At 39.1% G+C, this 24,693-nt stretch overlaps 1 protein-coding gene across 1 annotated transcript in view; it reads left to right on the top strand.

Moving 5' to 3' along the window:
• Positions 1-24,693, top strand: part of FGD6 (FYVE, RhoGEF and PH domain containing 6) — a 73,236-nt gene that overhangs the window by 8,164 nt on the left and 40,379 nt on the right. Inside the window, 5 exon segments of the mRNA XM_036400708.2 lie at positions 1,340-1,429; positions 1,432-3,748; positions 20,681-20,828; positions 23,519-23,586; positions 23,679-23,709. Coding sequence (XP_036256601.1) covers positions 1,340-1,429; positions 1,432-3,748; positions 20,681-20,828; positions 23,519-23,586; positions 23,679-23,709 — 2,654 coding nt within the window.

Here is a 24,693-nt window from a genome sequence, read left to right as displayed (position 1 = left end):
TTTTAATTTTTTATTTTACCTATCTAGATTTCCTTCAGACAAACAAATCCCCACAAAACAAACCTAAACTTTGAAACTTCATTCTAATCTAAACCAGAGATTAGGATATAGTGCATATCTATAGTAATAATGGTGGTAAAACACAACCAAACACCAAACCCACACTTCAAAGGGAACAATAAATCAATGGCTTACCCTATCTATTTGCATGTGAAACATTAACTACTGTGTTTTCTTGAGGGTGTTATTTAACATGTATATAACTTACTGGAAGTATACTAAAATATTGATCAAAATAAGGGTAGTAAATACAGAGGTAATATATAAACAGTACAAGAAGCTTGTTTACTTTAGAAATTTGCACATATAAAAAACACTCAAAGCTCTTAGAAATCTGAAAACATTCCAGCAAATGGAAATGAATTGGTTATAAATAATCCCTGAAATATTCAGATATTTCAGATATACTTTAAAAAAAAAGCAACCACAACACAAACAAACAAAAAACCCCAAAGCTACTCAAACAACAGGTTCAAAACTCTACAATCTCAAAGTTCCTCATGAGCTCCTTTTCCTGAGTGCTGTACACTCTCCCTAGGATTAGTCATCTTGTTGTGCCAAGTGGGTCGTAATTCCTAATAGTGGTGACTGTTTCTAGGTCAGACAAGTTGGGAAGGGTAATTTTGTACAAGGCACAGAAATAGTGTTTTACAATAGAAAGGTACTGCCTTGCTACAAATTACTGCACTAACTTCATACCACAGACTAACTGAGCTGTTGGTAGTGATATGCCAATTTTGCAGCTGGTACAGTAATTCATCTCAGTATTGTTTGAAGAGGAGAGAAAGGGAACGAGGAATTTTGGGTTACACATTTCTCAAGGTGGTGGAGGAAGGGACTGAACTGCCCTAGTCACGATTCTGGCTGTCCCATTGTCTTTGTGGTTTATTGTATGTGTGGCACTTAACATACTTGCAACGTTTTAAAAGGGCATTGCAGTTAAAACTGCAGAACCAGGCAAATCTGCTCTGCTTTTCTTGGCATCAGACTTTAGCATGTGAGGGAGTACATGTACTAATATTATGTTAAACTGTTTGTTTATGAAAAGACTTTGAAAACTTCCCTACCACTTCTTGATGTGCCTATTTAAACAAAGAAAGGCAACTAGTAAAGAAGTGGTGTTAGGGAAGGAAGGCATGCTTTTAAGAAAAATGTATCCATACACACATTGAGTTCTTGTGGATCAGAAATGTTACAAAACTTTTAATGCTACTGCATTGCAGGTAAAGTTGTTCTGTGGGCAGTGGTGACTAAAGTCTTTGTTTTCCATCCTTCCTAGAAATTAAGAAGCCACCAGTGGCCCCCAAACCAAAATTTGTCCTAGGACACAAGGCAGCGCCTCCACCTGTCGCACCGAAGCCTGATATTGTACTTCTGGTGGGATACAAGCAGCAAGGAAAACCAAGCCAGCAATTGCACCGAAACCAAAGGTTCTCAAGAGCTCCTCCATCCCTGAAGTTAAACCTCCATCGTCTACACGAAAAAGCACAAAAAGCTTTGAGGAGCACAGGGAAGATCCTTCTCAAACTCTAGACCATTTGAACTATAAAAATGAAACCTCAGAAGGGAGTACTGGAAACACAGCATATATTCTACCTGTGTCACCTTGCAAATTTGAATGCCTTCATAAACTTGGAAATGGAGAGAACACCTGTAAAACTCAGATCATTCTCGAGCACTTTGACACCTTAGAAAACATCAAGCTTGGTGAAAGAAATGCACTGTCTCTGGGGGATAGTCACAATGAAAAATTGGCAAGTAGAAGTCAGGTGGTTTTGAAAGCCAGCATTTTGGAAGAGAAACTTAAGGATGTCCTAACTCATGGTGTGTTTCCTAACAGCAGTCCTGTGAGACACAGGTATGCAGACAAATTTGACAAAGGGAATGGCAGCGGTTCCAGGAATGATGTTAAAATAGAGTTTATGGAACTTGTACAATCTTCTGAGGTAGTTAAAGGGAAGCAACAAAATGCTGATGGTAAGATTATTGCTGATGAGTTTCAGATGTCTGAAGTTTGTCCTAGTTTGATTGAAAATAATCATAGTTGTTCTTCCTCATTGGACAAGGAAACTCTAGAGATTGAAAATTTAAGTAGCAATAGGATGTTTTCAGGTGAAGTAGGGATGAAAGCAGATGCTGATAAAGCCTCCCTTGAAACATCTTCAGTCCTGAGCTCCAAAGTGCTTCCTGTCCCTAAGCCAAGAAAGCCACGTGCTGCCTGTCTAGTCCGTCAGGATGGCATAGACAGCACAGGAGAAGGAACAAAGGAACCATCTAATTCAGAGAAAGATTCTCATGGTGTTGTGGACCAAAGCTTGAAAAAGCCAGCAAGAATTAATGTCCTTGGTCAAAGTGTTTGTTATAATAATAATGCAGAAGTATTTCATCCTGAAAAATGTGAGGTAACTCAAAGCAATGCAGAAAAAGTGTCTCAGGTAAAGGAGCCTGCTGTGAAAGAGTCAGCTTCACAAAATCTTTTGCCTCAGTTTCCACACGGAAATCCTGATTTGGGGAGACATGTTGAATCTTCTTTAAATGCAGACCATAACTTTGTGGATGAGATAACAGATGACACCAGTATGCCAGATGCTGTGGACAAAAGGACTGACTTTGTCAGGTGTAATACCCTGTCCATGAGTTTGCCAAAGCAGGTCAAATTGGCAAGCAGTCAGCACTCACCTGCTGCCAACAGTCTCCATGTTTCCCCACAAAACTTGGAAAATAAAGAACTTAAAATAAAGGATGAGAGTTCCCCAAAAGTTATTCCTAAGAAGCCACAGAGACATGGCCTTCCAGCTGCTGGCCTGCTGAAAAAAGCTGCGTCAGCAGAGCTTGTGGACAAAAGTTCTTACACCTCCAGTGAAGACAAATCAAGCAGCCTTTTAGAAGGATCTCACTTTGCACATCCACGAGCCAAGGAGCAGGATGCACTTTCGTCTTATGACATACCCAAACGTTCTTCTGAAAAACCCATCTGGAAGTTACCTCATCCTATTCTTCCCTTTTCAGGAAATTCTGAATCATTAAAAACTGCCGCCAGTTTCAGCCACCTGACTGTTGTGACAAAGCCTAGGGCCAAGTCTCTCTCTGCTGTGGACATGGACAGGACAGACAAGCCCTGCAAAGACCATCACAAGAAAAATAGCTTGAAAAAGCTTCTGAACATGAAATTGTCGGTTTGCTTAAAGAAAAGTGACTTCCAAAAATTTCTGTCTAAAGGCAGCCAGTCAGTGGAGAGTGCTATTGCCAACCTTTCCAATGGGAATGGGTATGGAAATAACAGCAGTAATGTAGGGTCTGTAGGCAGTGAAAGGAAAGCTAAATCGGCCAAGGCACATTCCGTAGAAATAAGTAGTCCGGCATTACAGAAGAAAAGGCAGAGAAACAGAAGTCAGCCTGAGATGCGAAATAACCAAAGACTGGAGTCTTTAGAAAGACATGGACTTTTGGGAGAGAATTTGTCCCAAATGCCTTTGAATTCTGTAACCAGCACTTGTGATCCAGAGTACGAGAATGTGCGTCACTATGAGGAAATACCCGAGTATGAGAACTTGCCTTTTGCTATGGGTGCTAGGAGAAATCTCTGCTCGGAATGGCAGAACTCCAGCAGCATGGAAGACCAGAGCACTGACTTCTATGAAGTTGAGGAGCCTTGTGAAGCTACAAGCCGGCATTGGAGACTGGACAGGTAAAATAAAGAGAAAAGGGAACTTAAACAGCTGCATTGTAACTCTGTTGGTTGTAAATATGTTTAAATGATAACTTGAGAGGCTGTACCTCTTCAATTAAATGTCAGCAAGGCAGTTGTTTCTGTATATCTTTCTGTAGGCTTTTGTTATTTTGAAAACTTGCACTTGGCAGTGAGTCAAAAGGAAAAGTAAGCTAGTTATTCCTCATATATTCCTCAAAATTTGGGAAACTTTTCCTAGTTTTATTAAAGCAAATCAGATACAGTCATGTATTTGTATTCAAGAATACTTCAGTGGGGAGGAATGAATTGTACCAGTCTCACAGTGAACTGCAACCATCCAAAGAGTGCATAGTTGCTAGGTTTGTAGGGGGAATGAATATATTTTTAGATCCGTTGATAGAGCTGGGAAGAGCAGACAAGCTTTTAGTTATGCAAATTCTTTATCAAGTCTGGAAAGCTTTTTTGGGTATAACAGAAGCTACTGCCTCTCTCTAAATACAGTGAGTCTTCTGAATCTGTCTGTGCTCCCAGCAAAGGTGATAGTGGTGCACAGTTTCTGTGTGACTCATAGAATATTAGCATGATGGGGTTTGGTAACTCTGCAGGTTGCTGCTGTGTTTCTTTAGCTCAGGAGGTAGTGGAGACAGATAGTGTCAGCAGATTCAAAAAGGGATTGGACAGGTTCATAGATATGAGGAAACGGCCTCCATTTGCCCTAGGGATGTTTAGATTTGATATTAGGAAAAATTTATTCACTGAAAGGGTGGGCGGTCAGGCATTGGAATAGGCTACCAAGGGAAGTGGTGAAATCACTGTCCCTGAAAGTGTTCAAGAAATGTCTGTTTGTGGCACTTGGGGACACAGTTCAGTGATGAACTTGGCAGTGCTGGTTTAACAGTTGGACTGAATGATCTTTGAGGTGTTTTCCAGCCTTAATGATTCTGTGATTCTACATCCAACACAGCTGCTAAATGGAATAGGCAGGAATAGATCTTTTAATATTTGTATTGATGTGATGGATACTGGGAGGAGAAATGGGCCACAGGGAGTGGCCAGACTCATGTGCTCTCCCTAAACAGCATCACTTAGTGTGTCTGTCACCATGCTAACATGTAAAGACATCACTTTGTCCCAATATGGTATCATACAATTTCTTAAATTCCGCTGATCAGTTTCTCTTACAGATCCTAAAGATCTATCTCAAACCAGCAATAAGGATTTGAATCAAATATGCAGCCTGTATATTTCAAAGTCCCCAGCAAACTTCTTCACACTATTGAGAACATATTTAACTTCCTTTTTCACTGAGAGTTACTAAGCTTTATTTCATTTTGGATGTGTGTACAGTAAACACATGCTCCAAAGAATCTGTGTTCTCTTATCTAGGAAGAGACAAATATTTTAAGGGGCATCCTATGTTAATTGTTTTATAGCTAATATTATCAACATGGGTCTATTTATTGGGAAGGGTGAAATCTTATAATGGAAAATAGGATTTCTAGTTATGGGCTAGGTACTGGTACATTTATTCAAGTGGTTGTTGAGTATATTTATAGTTTATAGCAGGGTGTTTCTTAGTTTTGTCTATGGTATACTTTAAGTTCCTGACAGAGTGATGCTTTTTGTTTAAGACTAATCTTTGAGCATCTTTCAGGGATTTTGACCACGCTCTCTTGGTATTTCATCAATTTGGTGTATCTAAGAAGGATGAGGGCAAACTTGCATAAGGATGCATTTCATGTGTTTATGTGACTCATTTGGGGTTGGGTTGTTTTGTTCTGAATACTGGTGAATATCTGTCAGCTTTAGGAAGAGGATAGTTTTGCTGTATGAAGCATAGTAGATGTGAGATTGCAGTTGCTCCTGAAGTGAAATTCTGTAGTTTTCTTGTTTGGCTAAATGTGTGAGATTTATTGTTATTTCCTCTCCACACAAACCTTCCCCAGTACCAGTGGTGATATAAGGGTTTAAGTGGTCTCTCTGACACACCTGCACCTGAAGCTGCTCCCTAAATTGGGTGTCCTTTGCTGGGTTTGTGTTGTTTTTCTTTAAAAAGCACCCATAGAAAACAAGAACCTGAGCCATTAATGTGTTTATTTTAAATCAAATGAAATAGTCGGAAACTGCCTTAGGAAACAAGTAATGCATGTAGTTACTTCAACAGATTTCAGAGAATAAAGAAATCCCTAGGGGAAAAAAAAAGGGCTCATAACAGTACAGTAGTCTCCTGACCTGGAACAGTGCTGCTGAGACAGCAGGGATGAATATTCGTTTTGGCTCTGCCTTGCGAGGTGGAAGGGTCCTCGCCCAGACGGGCCAGGCAGGCAGCTTCTCCACTTTTCCCATCAAGTATTATCTCAAATCCTTTGAAGCTTCCTTATCAATGTTGTCTTACCCTTTCTGCATAGTTCTGTAAGAGCTTTTTATCATTTCCTGGGCCAGGCTGTATTATAAAACCAGTTGGAGAAACAGTGCTGCTGTTGTTACTGAAATGATTGCCTCTTGCGCTTTCCCCTGCCTGTCAGAACATGCACTCAGCTCTTTTTCATAGATTGTGCCACACAAATTCCTGTAATGCGCTGCTAATGGGGATCTCAAAGCAAATTATCTTATGATTAAAACCAACATACAAATGAGATTGTTCTTCTGAGAAATTCAGACGAGTAGCCCACACTTCTAGTCATAATAGCACATTCAGTATATTAAGTCTGAATGCCAATCTTCACCAGAAGAGTTCAGGTGTCTTCAGCTCATGCTTCATTTCTTTCTGAAGGAAGAAATAAAATTTTGATAATGTACTGAATGCTTTGGTGGTTACAGAGGAATCTCCTTACAATCCCATCTGGTAAAACCAGTATGCTTTAATGGAGAATGGTAATAGCTTTTGATGCTTTTATCTGAACTTCATATGTCACGTTTAATTCAGCTATGTATTGTTTACTTGAGCCTTCCCACAGGGAATTACATGCAAGTGGCAGGCCTGGGTAATTAATGGTAGGTAGCAGTTGTCAGGATTTAATTTCTGAGATATTTGATGTCAACCTCCTTTCTACTGAAAAGAGAAGGCTTGGTGTTGAAAGGAAGAGAGTCGGGGTCCTGATCTGGTGTATGAACCACTGAGGTGGAACAGGTGCTGCTGCTGAGAATCAGAATGGATTAGGCTTTTGTTAAGTAGTTCAGGGGAATATTCTCAATAAAGTAAATAATGTCAATAGCTTGGGAGCAGATAGTATATGTTTTGTTTCCACTATACAAAAAAGTAGTCTTTCAAAATGGTGTTGAAGGATTATTTATTTTTGTCTAGCCTACCTGTTTAACTGCCAATTTAAAATGGATAATTTAGATGAATGGGCTTTTATGAGTACTCTATAAACAAAGTGAGTAAAGACTAGATGCTGTGAGATAGAAAATGTTCTGTTAAGTGTAAAAGAAGTTTTAAATATCATTTTCCAGTTAGATAACAGGAAATGCAGCTCCCTGGGATTGCTGGGTTTTGTAGGGTTTCTTGTATGTTTGGTTTTTTGGTTTGTTTGTTTGTTTTGGGTTTTGTTTGTGGTCTTCCTTTTGGTATTATGTTTTCCTATGCAAGGCAGTTGTATTTTAGGTCGAGCGAGTCTACTCCTTCAACCTTCTGGGAATAGCATACTGTATTTACTGGCTACTTTTGACAGTGTTCCTTGAAGATGTTACAAATGTACATGATTGCTATTTTATTTATGACTGTGACATTGTGTTTCCAGCTAGGATTTTTCTTTGGAAAGGCCTGGAGAGGGTGGAGTACCATGTAACAACAGTCCTTTATGATTTCAACTTTGGTTTAATCAAATATTACTTTGTATTTTACCCACACCTGCTGAGTTAGAATAATCCATTGGTTTTCTAGCAATGAGCATGTCAATGCAAAATATAAGTTTAATTTTCTGTACTAAATTCTGCTCTGGGGACTAAGTCCCCAGAGGTCAATTAAGTGTTCATGAAAACCTTTGTGGAATATTGAATTTCGTATTGAAATCTGTGTGGTTAAGCCCTTTGCTTTGATACATATTCCTCTTTGATGTTGTGGTGGGGGTTTTTTGTATGTTTTGTGGGAGTTTTTTGTGTGGTTTTTTGGGGTTTTTTTGCAATTGCAAAATTCCTATTCAGAAACACTGAATTAATAAAAGACTGCAAGATCTAAATAGCATTTAAAATATTGCAAGTTCAAACGCTTATGCTGAGATTTGAATGCACAAAATACATTTTAGATATTGGATGTTTTATATCCATGTCTTACTTTTATTGAATTTTTTTTGAAAGATATAGCTTCCTGATAAATAGAGGCCAAATATGTAGAGATATATATTTTTTATATTTCATCAGTTTCTCAAAGATTATTTTCTGATCTGAAGAAGGTCAGTTCCTCCTTCTGCATCAGCTCTGCAGTTTTGCCTTGTCTTCCAGTCTCCCCCATGTGTCTAGCTGGCTTCTGCCATCCTTGGTTGTACATAAAATTCTTTCCCTGCAATTGCCCATCAGGTTTTAATGAAATAGCTTTGCTAATAGGCTATTTAGCTTTCCTTTCAGGCTTCATTATCCTTGGCCACGTGTTGTCACTGGCTTTCTTTTTGTGTTGTGCTTCCTTGAGCCTGCCTTTCTTTTCCTCTCCCTGCTTTTCTCAGTCGTGGTGCAGCAGGGATGCCTCTGCCAGCTCTGGGGGTTTGTCAGTGGGGAGTGAGTCAGAGGGCTCAGAGCTGCGGCCTCTGGGGCGGTCCCAGCCCCCGAGGTGGGAACAGACAAAGCAATCCTTGCCTATCACATGAAAGGAATAAGCCGTTTTGCTGACTTGTCACTTTTTGCTCTTACAGACCATGAAGAAACAAATTCTGTAATTGGTAGGCATGTGTAATCAGAGTCACATCAGGGAGGCATGGAAATGTTTCTGAGAAGTGGTAGTAGTGCAGTTACTTGGGAATATTGATGTTTCACATCAGGACTTAGGGGAGAGTGCAAGTGCTGGGATCCTTGGGTCTGGAATTCCTCTCTTTTGTAGTGTCAAGTTCATTATTTTGTACCACAAGGGTAGCTACATGGAAGGCTCGCAGTTAGTTGCTCAGGAGAGCATATGGACTGTTTTGGGTTTTCTTTTCTTTCTTTCCAAGAGACTTTATGTGAGTCAGTGTCTCCATGGTGTGCTTTTCCAGTAAGAGAAGTTTTCCTTAGCATTGGAGTGTCTTTCAGTTATACAGCTTTACAGTGTAGTCTGCTAAACAATCTGAAATAAAATGTATATACTGTAAGAAGAAAATAGGCAAACTGGAAAAATACTCAAATCTTCTAAAGCAAACTGGTAGAACTATGTTGGTACTTTCCTCTCTTGCCTCTTCCTCTTTTTAAGATTTTTAAAATATCAGACTAAATAGAAATTTTATTAGAATCTTGACACATCCTCATGCAAATACGTTTTTGAGATGTGCTGATTTAATGTGTTTTGACAGTGGGAGAGATTCTGAGGTCTGATTGTCTCCATCTTCAATGAGAGAGAGAAAGAAGTTGGAGAACTGCATTTTTCCAGTACTGTTATTCTGGTGTACAGTTCAGTCAGGAAAAGATTTAAAATGTCTTATGACATCAAAATAATTGTGAAGATCCCAAGATGGTAGTGAAAAAGAATTTTTGTCTTTGATATTTGTTTAATCCCTCTTTTCAAGGGCTCCCTCTTGATTTTGGTAAAAGAAAGAGGTGGGTATAGAAGGCTGACACAGCCAGGAAAACTGACAGAGTTGGAGGTGCAATAGCAAAAGTCTTGTAAGTGATCAGGTGGTATTAAAAGTGCTACATAAAAACAGGTGTGGTTTCAATCAATGTTACCTTTTTATTTTACGAGAGGCAGTAAGATGGTGTCAGTGGTGATGAGGCAGGCGGTGCTGTGAGCACTGCCCAGCTGCTGGGTGAATCCTCATCTGCTCTCCAAAAGATTTGGTGGCTACTTTGGTCAGTCTTGTGCAGTCTAGAAAATTACATCACATTACATATTAACCTTGATGCACATGCAATCCATATTAAAAATGGCATTGAAAGAGCCATTTTGAGGGTAAGCTGTGCTATCCCTTGTTTCCCACTGAAGAAATGCTCATCCCAGATAGCAAAAATGTCCAAACTTGTGTTGCCGTTGCTCCCCCGGTACAATAGAAGGATGCCCTTGTCCTTCCGGTGCCGCTGGCCTCAGCTCAGTGCCTGGCTCTTGGCCTCAGCTGGGGGGTGCCTCAGTGTGCCTGGGGGAGCTGAAGGAAGCAGAAAGCTCCCGTGTCCCTTAGGCTCCTTCCTACCCCCTGGTCCTGGCTAACAGGAACTCTAGCGTCACGCACTTTCGGAAATTAATCTGCAGTGCTTTATCTTTTTCTTTCCTCTTTTATTCCATGTCTGTGTTTTTCCTAATTTTGGCATTCTTCATATGTATTTCCTTTTCTTGAAGGCAGAGGAAGCTCAGTTAACGCTGCATATTTGTCACCGATGGTGGCCTTTCTCCCCCGCCGTGTGCGCTCTGTCTCCTTTTGCCAACCGTGATATAAATTAGCAAAATGTAGCTCTAGAGAATACATCAGATGCAGAGTGGAGAGTCTAATGGGATATGAGAATTGATGAAAGACCCATTTATATGTTCAAGAGCAGCCTTTTCCTGTGGGTTATTTTCAGCATCAGCTCAGGAAATGTGCTTGTGGAGCTCTGTGGCACAGTGATATTCCAACTGCATTCTAATGTAGTAGTATCTGTAAAACAGTATGATTTTTAGGTGGCACAAAATAAATGTGCAAAGAAAGTGATCAAAATATAAACTTAGTTTTTTCTATAAACGCCAACAGTGATATTAATATGCCACATTTACCCAGCATTTATATTTGACCTAGTTAAAGATGTTTTAATGATTTACAAAACTGTGCACCTATGTTGTTTCAATGCACTAGATAAAATTTAGGTAAAGAAATGCTTGGTTTTATTTTAAATGCTAGAATCCAGTAAGCTTCATTTAGAAACATAAACTTTATGCAAGTTTTAATTTTTCTTTGAAATACCTTTGTGCTTATGAAAAACTGTTCTACTTAAGCAGAAGAAGACTAAAGAAATCTTTAAGATGCATATAAATAAATAAAGGTAGTTTTAACCAAATCTACCATTTTGAAAGCTACAACCTGAGCCTTTTGGCTCAGTGATTTCAACTGATGAAAGTTCACTTGGGTTTTTTGTTGCTTTTTTCCCAGTGGTGTTTGTGGAGGTGGGCTATTCTGTACAGCCCTCCATCTTTTTAGAGAAGATGAAAAGTTTATAAAGAGTGTCTAAATCCCATTCTTCTAATTTGTGCAAAAGATTAGAGGAAGACATAGCACAAGTCTAATAAATAATCTTGCAAGCATCACAGTTATTCTTTACTCTCAGTCTGTGTTACTCTTGACCAAACTATTTCACCCTCTCTTTTCTGACATACTGTCCAGGAAGCTGCATCAGCTCCCGTGCATGCAGAGTTGTGTGTTTAGGAACTTAGCCACTCCATTTTTATTTCGGATCTAGGTCACTGCCTCTTGAGTAATCTGTTACTCAGCTTTTGTCATCTTCTCAATATCTGGTATGTAAAAAAACCCAAGTGCAATAGGATGTGCATTATTTTTAAATTGAGTGAGCAGCTGTTTGAAGAGAGATTTTGGAGCCCTGATTCAGGAATAGTCATGCAAAAATCATAAAACTAATGCTGAGTCAATAGAGAAGATATTGGGTAGGGCCTTGCATTAACTGTGATTACAGTGAGCAGAAGTAGCTATGCATTGAAATGTCACTGTAGCTCTGGCAGGGTAAGATCAATTTTATTTGAAATGGGTACTAATAGGAAGTTTTGTTCTCACTTGGTTTGAGTTTTCCCTTTCCTATTTGATACATTTGTTTTGACTTCTTTTGTCGCAATTACATTCTAGTTTACCAGAAGTCTATTTAGTGTGTGCTAGAGTTCTCTTGTGGTTTTTCCTTTTTTTATGTGACTGGAAAATGAAGTGTTGTTTTTATTCTGATCCTGCCGTCCTTTCCCAATCTACTTCATCCCACATGGGTCTGTTTTGTGAGTTGAGGGAAGTTAGAATAAGAGGTCCTGATTGTGAACGATTGCCATATTTTTCTGGTCCTTTTTTATATTGCTTTTGCCAGGAGCTTCTTCCAAAGATCTTTCCCATGAGCATTGCAGCTCTTCCTATGAAACAAGAATTAATGATAGGGGAAGGCAAAAAGATTTAAATTCTACTGTAAATCTCTGCAAGGAGATAATTCGAGAGCTGTTCACACCTTTTTTAAACTGTGCTTTCTAAAGTCATGCTGCAAAGTATGCTCATGACTGTAAATTCTCTTTACCTACCCTGGGAGACAGGTAATCCCTCACAGCATTTGGTGGTGATGGAAGCACCAGTGCAGGGATCCCTTTCCCATTACATGCTTCCAGCCAAGGGTTTAAATCCCTAGGTTTTGCCACAGTATTTCACCTTACAGTACTAGTGCTCGATACTGTCCCATTGTACCCTCCTGGATCATATTCTGCTACATTGGCATCATCTGCTTAGGGCACCTGTGCTGGGGTGGGTAAGATAAGGAAGACTCCTGGCCTAGGCTGCATTTCACTCTCATTTTTTGCTTCATGGTCCAATATGCCCAAAGCAGAATGGAAAAGCAGAGGGACATGGAGATGACAGTGAGGGAGGGGATTTTTTAGCTCTAATTGTAGACAGTCACTGTTGTTCAGAAGGTCTGAAGTTCAGGTGACGGTTCTGAATTTATGACAGGTTAGGCTCCAGGTGCATCTAGAGTGATATAAGATTCATCTTTATGCTTTCTAGACTGGCTTGTGAAAGGAATTGTGCTGGTGTTGACTTCTTCAGGCTGGTTGTGGAGGGAAGGTATTCAGCAAAATGTAACTCATGCAAAAGGTGCAGTAATTGATGCCTTTACTAATCTTGCTGATCAGTTATCTCATTATATATTTTCTTAAACATTCCATAGAAACCCACTTGTCATCTTGGTTAGTATTCATGATTATTTGTCAATCTGAGTGTCTGTCCTGCTTGTCCTGATGTCAGCCGTGCCTGGCTGTTCAGGAGCTGAGCAGGCCCACTGTGGGCACCAGTTTTTTTGCAGACTTTTAAAGCGAGACCTCTGTCTTTCTTATCCTTTTCTTTTCTAATGTGGCTTTGCTGTGCTGAGTGTAGAAATATCTGAAGCATGCATGTGTGTTTATGTTGAACTTTCCAGGGAACTGAGGAATTGTCAACAAACGTCTCACTGAAGATGACTTCGGTGAGAGGCTGCCTGTGGTGAGCCATCCTTGGGTGCCTCTGGCCTCAGGAGCTCACGTTTGCAAATCGCAGCTAAATAAGGTGATAATTTGAGACTGTTTGCACCTTTTTTAAACTGTGCTTTTTAAAATTGTGCCATGGAAATATGGGCATGACTCTGTTGATCATAGTGTGCCTGAAGTAGGGTTACTGACAGAATGAATTATTTAATAAATTCTGTACCTGTTTTTTTAATGTGAAGCACATATGACAAATGCAGGGTTTTTGTTTTGGGTTGTTTTTTGGTGCTTTTTGTTATTGTTATTTTTTGTTTTGTTTTTTGTGGTGTTTTTGCTCAGAATGTGAGTCAGCTGTATTTTTCTTTCATCTCATTGAGGAAAGTAGTATGTGCTGCATTGACCTGGGGGTAACAAATGCTAAACCAAATGCTGCTGGCTGCAAACACTGGGATAACTTGGTTCAAGCAAGTCAGGTGCAGAAGTTTGCAACATGCTCAGCCAAGTATAGAAGGAGCTGCCAGTGGCATGATCTAACAGCCCAAATGTCATGGCAGCTCTCACAGTGTTTGTGATATCCTCCTTGCCCAGAAGTCCCAGGTGTAACCAGTGAGTGCCAGAGGTAAGGACTGGGACAGAGAGGGTAGTTCTTGGTGTTTGTCCTGGCAAGAGTAAACTCCTGGCATTTCCACATGGCCTCTCTCAGCAGCCAGCCCATTGCCCAGGAGGCAGCAGACAGCTTTCAAACTGAATGAAAATGCATTTCAAGTAGATTGTATTGAGCTTTTCTTTTGTAGTGTATTTCTGTCGTCAGGATTATTTCTGTCGTCAAGATCCTGGCTTTCTGTAAAAAAAGTGAACACTAATGAGTGCATACAATACACAATACTTATGATGTTGTTTAAAATAATTCAGTTTCAATTCTTGAAGTCTTTAAATTGAAATTTGAAAAAGGAACCTGGAGTGCACAAACTCTTTTCAGTTGTAGTTGCTCAGCTGGCTGCTAGTAATTTCTGTTTTCTAGCTGTGATTCTTGAGGAGTGTTTATATTTGTAATTGAATCCTTAAAATTCCCTAACCAGCTTGTAGAGAATATAGCACGACAGTGCTAAGCGATGCAAATAGTCATGGATTCATTGGTATGGTTTGTTTGCCCCTTGTTTTGTGCTTTTTTTATTTTAAAGACCACTATAGAGGTCTGTTTTATTCCTTGCCATGCCAAGTGTGGCAGGATCATTCACAGAAGGAGCTAATGAATCTCACAGGTGTGATCTGTTAGTCTTAAAAGATATAAAGAACAAGAAGATAAAAATCATGTCAAGTTCCTTGGGATCACACCAATAAAAATTCATATCTGGTTGCCTTTTCTCTTGTTATTAGTCGTAATAATAATAATAATAAATTAGTATCATTGACTTCCTACTGCAGAAGAACAAATGGCGTAACTTTAGTGCTGTTGTGTAAAATCATATTTGAGCGGGCACCTTGCTATCTTGCTCTCTTGCTGTGAAAAAGCACCATTTTTGGCAGAGAAGCTGAAGCCCAAGCCACTTGGCTGCAATAAGGCAAGCAGTCTCCAGGGCTGGCAGCCCCATCAGCACTGCGAGACACAGCAGCATCCACCAGCCTTTCTCACACTGTCCACTACCCCTGGAGAAGAGAGATGTGATCTCAGCTTCAGCTTTTTTCATCTGTGAGTCTGTCATTAAACCAGAGAGGTGACTGATGCTGTAGAAGTAATCCCCCTGGCCTGGGTTGCATTTCATCTTCATCTGCTGCTTCATGGTCCAGTGTGCCTGAAGGAGAAATGAAAAGCAGGGGGACATGACAAAAACAAGGGATGGGTTATTTTTAGCTCTAATGGTAAACAACTACTGTTGTTCAGGGAATCTGAAGTTCAAATGAGGGGTGAATATTAAGCTCCAATTAAGCTCCAGGTGCATCTAGAGTGATATGAAATTCATCTTTGTGCTTTCTAGACTGGTTTGCTGGTGTTGACTTCTTCAGGCTGCTTGTGGATGGGAGGTATTGCAGCAAAATGTAACTAATCCAAAAAGTGCTGTAGTTGATGCCTTTACTAATCTTGCTGAACACTAATCTCTTTATGTATTTTCTTAAACCTTCCATAGGAGCCCACACATGATCTTGGTTGGCATCCCTTATTATCTTAGTGCTTTGCCAAGTATGCTTGTTTTCTAGAACTGGTTTTCTTTTTCCAAAAACTTGCAGTAATTAAATAATAAAGACGCTGGACTGTCTTTAAAAAGAAGCATTAAATAAAAGCAGAAGAAATTCACTAAACAAAACAAATGGATTATTAACCAAGCATTAATTTCACTTTTGCTTTGACTTTCCAGGAGCACCTTCTGTTGTTTGAGCACCCAAATCAGGGAATTGCTTCCTAAATTGTTTTGGGATACTAATTCGAGTTCTATATTTACAGTCCTTCCTTGAAAGAGATTCTGAATTTAGATAATACCAAACAGAAAAGATTCTACAGAACATTTTGTTTCTTTAAGTCTTTTACCATTGCATTTTCCCAGAAGTGAACAGCTAGAGTTCATGGAGGGAATCAGTTGGTGAGGCATGCTTATAGCTATTGGGAGTATGAGGGGCTGTGAAAAAATGACAATGTTATCAGCTATTGCCTTCACAGAGATCCAATGTGCTTTTAGGTCTTAAAAAACTAGCAGCTGAATATGCCTTAATTACTAAAATTGATTGCAGGGAATGGTGATGTTAAAAACTGAAAATGGATAAGCACTAATAATAGTTGCTTGCTCTCTGGGGAAAAATGAGGTGCAAGCAGCTGTGAAAAGATGGTGAAATGCTGTAATGATACGAAAAGGATTTGAGATGAGATATTATAATAGGGCATGTTAAGTTGCTCTCTGAAGTTCTGGTATGTTTTTTTAGTTGAGTAGGAACTTCAGTTTGTGTAATTTTGCCTGCATGTTGAAAGCTTGCTTTTAAAATAAATAAACATAAACACCCACAAAAAACCTGCAATAAAATACTGGAGGAAGAGACAGAAAGATAAAGAGGAGTATACCAGACTCTTTTAAAACAACAAAAGGATGAGAAATGAAGAGTTTAGCAGTGTTGTGTGCAAGGCTCTGTTCATTCAGCATTCCTACATATTTTTATTACTTACTGAAAGTAGGAAAAGGATCTAAAAATAATGAAGATCACAAGGAAACGTGTGTAAAGCAGTAGCGTGGATGAATCTATTTTAGCAAATACTTTGGAGCTGTGGAAACTTGCTTTTTAGTAGTTATGGTGATGCTAACACTTGAAGTCATTCCAATATACTATAAAATACTTAATGTTGGAGCATTCCATGGCAGAGAATCTTTCTGAATGATCTCAGTCAACCTTAAAGTACTATTTGCTTTCTAAAGGAGTGGGAAACTGAGACTGAAATGGTAATTGTGACTTCAGGCCATAGTGCCCTATGGAGGGTCCAAATCAACAGTGTCTGAAAGTGAAGCCACAGGTGTATCTGAAGCTTCTATTATAAGACAAATAAACTAGTCTGAACTAGTCTTAGTCATCTCTTGAAGACAATAAGTGGTTTTTATGCTGATTCCCATGGTAATAGTCTGATGGCAATTGTCAGGTTTTGACAGTTTATCTTGCTGTATGTCTTGCTAGGAGCAGCATGTTTTATTTCATTAGTATTTTACTATTGCAATAGGAAAATACAGCACAACATAAATGCATCATCCCATAAGCTGCTCATTCCAAGACAAACAAGTGATTCCTTCATTTTATGTGTGAAATAAAAAAGCCCCACATCTATATTTAGATTACTTGCTCATGAGATATGGCAAGATGTTCTTACTCAGTGCACAGCACAGTGAGTTGGCAGGGCTGGTGTTTCACATGACTGATAATGCAGAAGTTTCTATGGGTAGTGCTGTGGGTAGGACAAAGAATCGTGATGAAGAGGGAACAAGATAGAGACAGTTCACAGTATCCCCAAAATACCTATCAGAAGAGCCACTTAAAATAAGCCTTACTGCATGCTTGTGGTATTTTGGAAAAGGGGCATTAATATGTGCTAGAAAATACTCTGTTTATTTAAAGATTTACTACTATTTCCAAAGGCAGTTAAAGTGCAAGGGATTTCACTTTATCCAGAGATAACTTTAAGAGAACCACACAAACACTTACGTTATAGATGACTTCAGAGGTAAAAGTACAGACAAGAGTAATCAGTAAATACAGATCTGCTTTCTGTTTCACCAGAAAAGCTGTAGCATTTACCATGAAAGGTTAAGGTGTAATGTCTGAGGGTGATTGCCTGTTCTTCAGCACGTGGCTGATAAATACAAATGAACACAGTAACTCTGTCCCCATTTTCTATGAAGAGGACACAACTGGAGATATCACCACAAAGGTATCTACCCCGGCTCCAGTATTGCATCCTATCCCTGGACTGATGGCTTGTTTGATTCTGGAAAATAGCTGAGTGTGAACTGACTCTTGATCATCTAACCATCCAATGTGTTCTTTCTTTAAAAAGCAAAGAAAAGAAGGGAAAAAGTATTAAAAATACCACTAAAAAAACCCTCAACAAGATGTATCATGTGGAAGAACCAGAGTGCTCTGAACTGAGCAAATACAGGATACAAGTGGAGTAGACAGTGTATGTAAGATTTTATACATGGTTCTCTAAGCTGTCACAGCTTTTTTTACATGAATAGTATGGGCATAAGCACCAGAAAGGCCAGAAAAGGAGCTTGCTGCTTAAACATTGTGATTTATAGGAAGAAAAAAAATTTATACAGCGAGTGGCTGTCATTTGTGGACACTTACTATACATCCTAATTATCACTAGTTAATTATTTAAATTTTTACTGTATTTAATTTTTACTGAAACTTTCTATTAAATAAGCTGATTAATCTTATGTTTAGAAATTGCTTCACACAACGCAGGCCAGCTAGTTTGTTCTTCATCCTTCAGTGGTGAGGGGATTGGGTTTGTACAAGTAAAACACAGCTTCATCTGGAAGTATTATTGTTTCTGACTTCCAAAAGGGTAGATTCTCTAAAACTTCTGAGTTTTGGCATAGCTGCCCTGAAAAGTTTAAATGAAGAATGACAACAAAGTCTGGGAGTGGGCATCCAGTAGAATATGCTGAGGCAAAAGAACAGTGGTGTCACAGGTGTGAAAACAATGTTTTCTTGATGAGAAGGAATCTCAGTTAAAGGAAATTAAAACGGCAGTTAAAACAAATATTAAGGGTAGAAAAAAGGGCAATAAAATGTCTATTAACAAAAATAGATATTAATGAATAATGGACTAAAAAGTATATTCCAGTGTGGTCAGAGTTAAAGCACTTAATATATTTTGCAGTAGGGAAAAAATACCCTTGGTCAGAGATAGATTCAGTGACAGATGTGCATGGTAAAGCTGAGTAATTTAGTAAGGGAAGGAGCAGCAGTAATTTCTGTTGCAGGTTTTGACTAAAGCTGGGGCATATATTGACCTTATGTCATGCTACTGATGTAATAAAGATGTTTGTGTTTGTCATTATAAAAGCATATGAGATGGCATCTACTAAAATAAATATTCTCAGCTGACTGTGACATATAAACTAGACAAGGAGTTTTCTGAATTGCTGAAGTCAATAAATAACTGCAGAAATCTTAGTTTCCTGATAGCATGATTCCAGGGAAAGCTCCAGTAAAAAGCTGCTTTTTTTGTCTTCCTGAAACTTCTGGAGGTGCTATGGGAGCTGTCCCTGGCATACACCATATGCTGTTGACATCAGCACCCATCTCTCTGCTGGCTGCCATTTTCCTGCATGCAGCTGATAATTTCCAAACCCAAATAAAGGATGTTTCTCTGCACCCAGAGTGCTGCAGTCTTGGCTCAGGACCTCGTTGAACTCAGTGATGACCTTACAGTCTCCTTCCTTCCCCCGCCCCGTTTGGTTAAGGGAGACAGTAACAGCTTGGGAGTTTCCCAAGTCCTTCCTGTGTTGTCATAATAGAACCAAGTTATTTTAATCTTCTCTGTGTCTTCATGGCTGACCAAGGTCTGTCCACAGGCCAGCTATTCTTTATCTCCAAATACATTTCTATTTGTGATCAGCATTTTTGTGTTGGTTTGTTTGTTTTTAACTCTATCTTGAGCATTGTGTAATAAACACTTTGCTGTAGCAGAATCCCCTTCCTTGACCTGCTGGGCACTCTTGCTGAGGGAGCCCCCAGTCCCTCTGTCCACGTTGCTGACAAACCTGTTTAACCATGCCAGTCCCAATACTGAGCCCAAGCCCTGAGGAATACTTCTGCTTTTCAGATTGCTAGCAGACACCTTCTGTGGGATCCATGGTGACAGATTTTCCTTCTGGTAGCTATCACAGATAGAGGTGGCAAGTCTGAATAGTTACCCTCCATCCCTGCTTTCCTCTGATTCAAAGCAAGGAGAAAAACAGTCCTAACTATACCTTGCCTCAGGAGGCAGAGGGCCAGGTGTATGGAGAAGTGTGTAGCCCTGGCAGTCATTGGCTGTATAAAATTAGGTGTTGGTCAGCCCACTGAGATCTCTGCTGGCTGCAGCAGCTCGTGGACAAGGTTTCCTGGATTTGCTTTTTGTTTTGCAGGATAGCTAATCAGTTTGGGCTCATGTCAATAAATCTGTGGCATCCCAGCATCTTTTTGCAGACCTTGAACACGGATTATGTGATTTTTAGATAGCTTTAATGTAATTGGAAATTATTAGATATTTTTGAGGATTAAAAGTAGGAACCCAGAGATTTGGTGTGTTTCCATGTAACCTTCCAAAAACTTAAGGCTGTTTCCGCTAGTCTGTTTTCCTATCTATCTTTCCCTACCACCTTTTTTATTTTCTTCTAGAATTGCATTTCTTAAATCTCTACTGAATTGTCAAGGCTAGTTAGAGGAAGGAGATTGTGTGCCTGTCTCATGCAGTTCCTGTATTGCAAAAATGGCTGAAGCTAATAAAAAGAGACCTCTGCAATGATTGTACAGCAGCAGAACAAGATTTTTGTACAGCTTTGACAGCTCTCCAAAAGGTGTCTGTTTTGGGGGGATGGGTGTTCTTAATTGCAAAAGATTCTGTATTCCTGCTTTTAAGAAGAGTTGTTGGACAGAATGGTTATGGTATTGCTGTCACTGGAGCAGTTGTTTAGCAAATACATTGAGAAACGGGCCTGTATGTACACGTGCATCAAGAATTTCACAAAGAAAGCTCCAGTGTGAGTACCATATCTGGAACAGGACCTGCTGCTGGGAGACAGGATAGCAAAATGGCTATGACCTTTCTTTATCCTGCACACAGTACAAATGTTGCTCTGTACATGGACATAGCAATAAGGGAATAGATTTTGTTGTTAGGTGAACTCTGCTGGACATGAATAGTATAAATACTCCAAAGGTACTGTGGCTTTTGCTTGCTGTCAATGAGCATTGTATCAATACTAGCGTATATAAAATGTTGCAGAGTTGCAAGTCCACTGTGGAAAAGCCTCCAACTGCTATAATCTTCAGACTACCCTCTACTATTTTCAGGGTGTCTGACACCAAGTAGATAATTTATCGTGGGGTGAAACAGAAAGCTCTTTACATAATTGAAGTTGATGTATATATTTTAATACTAGGTCCTTAGAAGAACACCATGATCATCCCGATGTGGTAATGGGAGATCTTCAGTCAGATGAGGAAGATATCATGAACAGTTCTGATGAAGATGATGACACAAATTCTGATTCCAGTAAAGGGGAGACTGATCCTCAAGAAGATAAACAGGTATTTTTTTATCTTTATCTTCTGAAGCCATTTCTCACTCTTGCAGTATTTCATTAGTTGTAATGTGTTGGGATATTTTCAAATGTAAACCACCTGTTGCCTGTTGAGGTTGAGATCTGACCTTCTATTACCTTCTGTGAGTGTCAGCTTGGAATGATTTTCCTTATTTTAATTTTATTTCTTCTTCAAATGAGGAGCAGGAATACAGTGTTAACTACTCTGAATGAAATGAAGTTATGAGGGTCCTGTCCCTCCTTTTGGGGGTACCCATGTTTTTACTTCTCAGCCCTGGACGCCCTGAAACCAGTCTGCCCGTAGACCAGGGCCTCTCCTCAGCACCAGTCCCGGCAGCTGTTTCCTTTGATAGTAGTTATATCTGCTTCCTTTCTTTAAAAATAATTAAAAACCAAAACAAAACAAAAACAAAGCCCCAACAAGACAAACAGAATAACCCAATGAAACTTTCTAGTGCTGGAAGAGAAGACTTGGCATGTTGGGCCTGAATGTTGTTAAACCAAATGAGAGGACTAAATTGGGAAGGAGAGTCCAGGGAAAAGCTTGTTCCTGTGAAACCAAACGAGATTTTACCTGTATAGAAGCTAACTTACCTTACATGCCTCTACAAATGCCCTCAGCCTTTCACAAGGGAGTTTTACGGGAAAGTGTCCCCATTAGGAGGGTTCTTAGGCAGGTTTTATGGAGTAATTCAGCGCTTGCTGTGAGGCATCTGCCACCCCTTGCTTCAGCTGCCTGCAGCACGTGCAGCCGGCAGCTGGGAATTAACAACCACCTTCTCACAGCGAGAGCAGCTGCCGAGGAGAATGAAGCAGTCTCTGCATCCCCCATCAGCTGGGCTTGTTTCACTTTTCCTTACTGCAAGCATCTGGCTGTTTTGATGCTTTATATCTGTTAGGGGACTTACAGGGCTTCTTTCCAGTGTTGTGTCGGAGAGCCTTATTTGTATCCCTCTGGTTCCCCCATTAGAGACTCTCAGAGCCAGAGTATCTTTGTCTGAGCAAATGCAAAGTGGCCCTTTCAGCACCAGCTGGTATGAGAAAAGTCTTTCAAATGGGGTTGTGATATTTCATTTTCTAATTGTTTAGCGGTAGCATCTTGTTCTCAAACTATTAATTTTCATCTCATTTGCAACTGACACATTTACAGTGATGGCAGATACCTTGCTTTGCATAATTGACTTACTTGTGAATTCAGTCTTGCGGGGAGTGTGTCAGCTGTGCTTTCTAAATAGGCACCGTGGCCTGAGAATAGGTGTTACAATCTCGCCTGAATGTGATTGACTCACACTGGATAGATCTCAGTGTTCTTTGGAAATGAGTTTAATTTCATAAGAAAATTCCAGATCTGTGTGCAGATGTCTATAGTATATTTAATAAATAATGTATTTTGGACATATCTGGTGTTATACAAAACTATTTAATTTAGAAATCAATTTTAATTCAGTAATTAGGCATGGTGTTACTTAAATTCCAATGAAAAAATTAAAGTTAGATTTTGTTTATTATTTTGAGTGCAACAATATCATTAAAACCAACCTATGAGTACTATCTCTTCCATGGTTTGTTTTCCAGCACTTGAGACTAACTTCTAGATTTCAAGAAGAACTAAATCTTCAGAGAAATCTTGTAACATTAGTGCTTATGAATCAAAGTTTTGTGGATAAAATGCCACTGATACCTGATATTCTAAATAAACAGTTCAGTGCCCATATTGTACTACCACACTCAATACAGCCTTCCCAGGACTTCCATCTCACTTGCATTGTATATCCTGTGATATTTTAGGGCTCCTCATCCTCTCTTTCTTTGCAGCCCATTAAAATGAAAGCCTGAATGTGCAGTAGATGTGCTGACAGCTGGCAGCAGAGAAGCATATGGCAAACCATGAGAGCTGTTTGGAGAAAGGTGTTCCATCTGAGGGAGATCCTACATGGGAGTTACACTGTGTAGCAAACACATTTGCATCCCAGTGCCTGCCCCATTTGCTTTGTTATACCTGTTACCTCTGTCTGAGGTTGGACAGGGCCACTGGTTTTTTGGAAGCCAAATGTGCATGTGAGACCCAAAATCATCTCCACAGTGTTTCAGGCAAATGACAAGGCTCACATATCTGCATCTTTGGAGTATAGTTGCTCTGTATTCCAGCAGCTCCATTAGTAGATTGTCAGAAACTGGCTATTCTCTTCAATGTGAATTTTTTCTGGTTTTTTTTTTCTCTTGTCGTCTTGTTTTCACTAAAGAAAATGTGTATGTCTTTTAAGATGTTCCTGAAACACATTTGAGTTCACTGCAAATATTACTGTTGCTGTATTAATCAGAAGCAAAGAATCAAGTAAGATAGAAATACTACCTGTACTTTAGTACTTTTGCTAAACCAGTAATTGTTGTTTGCTAGAACTTCATTCATTATGGGCTTCCTGTAATAATTAAAAGAAAAGGCTGAAGGTTTGCTCCTAGCTAATATTGTTGTTTCCAGACACAAGCTAAATTAATTTTCTCACAGATCCTGAAAAAACAGAAGGTGTCAAAGCCAAGAGATTTCAAAGCAGTATGAAATATTTTTCTTAGAAGTAACTATCAAATAATTACATTGAATTTAAGGAACTAATAGCTGGAAATTATCTTATGACAGTTTTAGTAGGTGCATAGTGTAACATGTAATTTTATTTGCAGGGTAAGGCAGCTGGAAAGAAAACAAAGGTTTACCACATTGCCAAGGAGATCATGAGCTCAGAGAAGGTGTAAGTGTCAATGCTGTTCTTAATAACTATTCAATTTATTTTAATTGGGCAATTAAAATGTAACTGTTTGCTTTTTCTTGCTTTTCTGATAGGTTTGTGGATGTGCTAAAGCTCTTACACATTGTAAGTACGCAAAAAAAAAAAAAGCAGTTTCCTTTTCTATGTATTTAATTTATTAAAGTTTTATGTTTAGGCTTTATGGTAGTGACTGTGCCTTTTTTCTGCTGCATCTACATATTCAAAATATAAAAATTAATCTAATTAAGCTGTACTTCAATGTTTCATATTTTACATAATGGATGAATATTTTGGTGCTTCCTTCTGGATCTCCTTAATAATTTATGCAGTTTCCAGCTGAGTGTGGGTATTGAATACTGAAAATTTAATATATATCAATTTATGTTAATCAGAATCATATTTATAAGCCAGCTTGTACTGGCTTATAAATAAGTACATAGCAACAAAAATAAAGATTTTGGTTAGAATAACTCCTTAAATGGTGGAGGGGGGCAGGAACAATTTATTTTAGAACTGGTACATTAAAATGGTACATTCTTGAAGTAATCCAATTAATAGCTAGTAGCTCTAATGGTGCATCCATCACCATGGCAGTGTATTTTTGTGAGGCTGCAGTTCCTTGACAGACATTTGCTTTCTGATAACACCTGTGATTGTAGTACCTGCAATGTGCTCTACACAGCCAGGGTTAAGTATTTCATCTGTGTTTGTGCAGATCAGTCATCTGTAAAACATGCTGTGCTGAAGGTGGTAATAGGAAATTAATGAAGAATTCTCTTTCTCTGTCTTTATTTTGCGTGTTTTCTGTCAAGTATGAAATTATATGTGTTTGTACCATTTTGTCATTCTATTAAGTGCAAACATAGTGGTATTTTTTTTCTTGGGCAATAGAAGTGGTTATATTGCAAACAGATGCATTGGTCTCAGTCCCTTGAGAAGCATGTTCTGTGGAACAAAGGCTCTTATAGATGGTTGTATACAGTCCTGTAATACAGAGATTTTTTTTTCAGGGAACAAAAAACTCACCACATCTTTTGCTGATTCCTCTTAGCTTTCCTCCTAGTAACTGTTTTTCTGATTCTGTTCAAG

This window comes from Molothrus ater, chromosome 5, assembly GCF_012460135.2.
Source record: "Molothrus ater isolate BHLD 08-10-18 breed brown headed cowbird chromosome 5, BPBGC_Mater_1.1, whole genome shotgun sequence".
Lineage (NCBI taxonomy): Eukaryota > Metazoa > Chordata > Aves > Passeriformes > Icteridae > Molothrus > Molothrus ater.
This window is presented reverse-complemented; position numbering and strand designations above follow the sequence as displayed.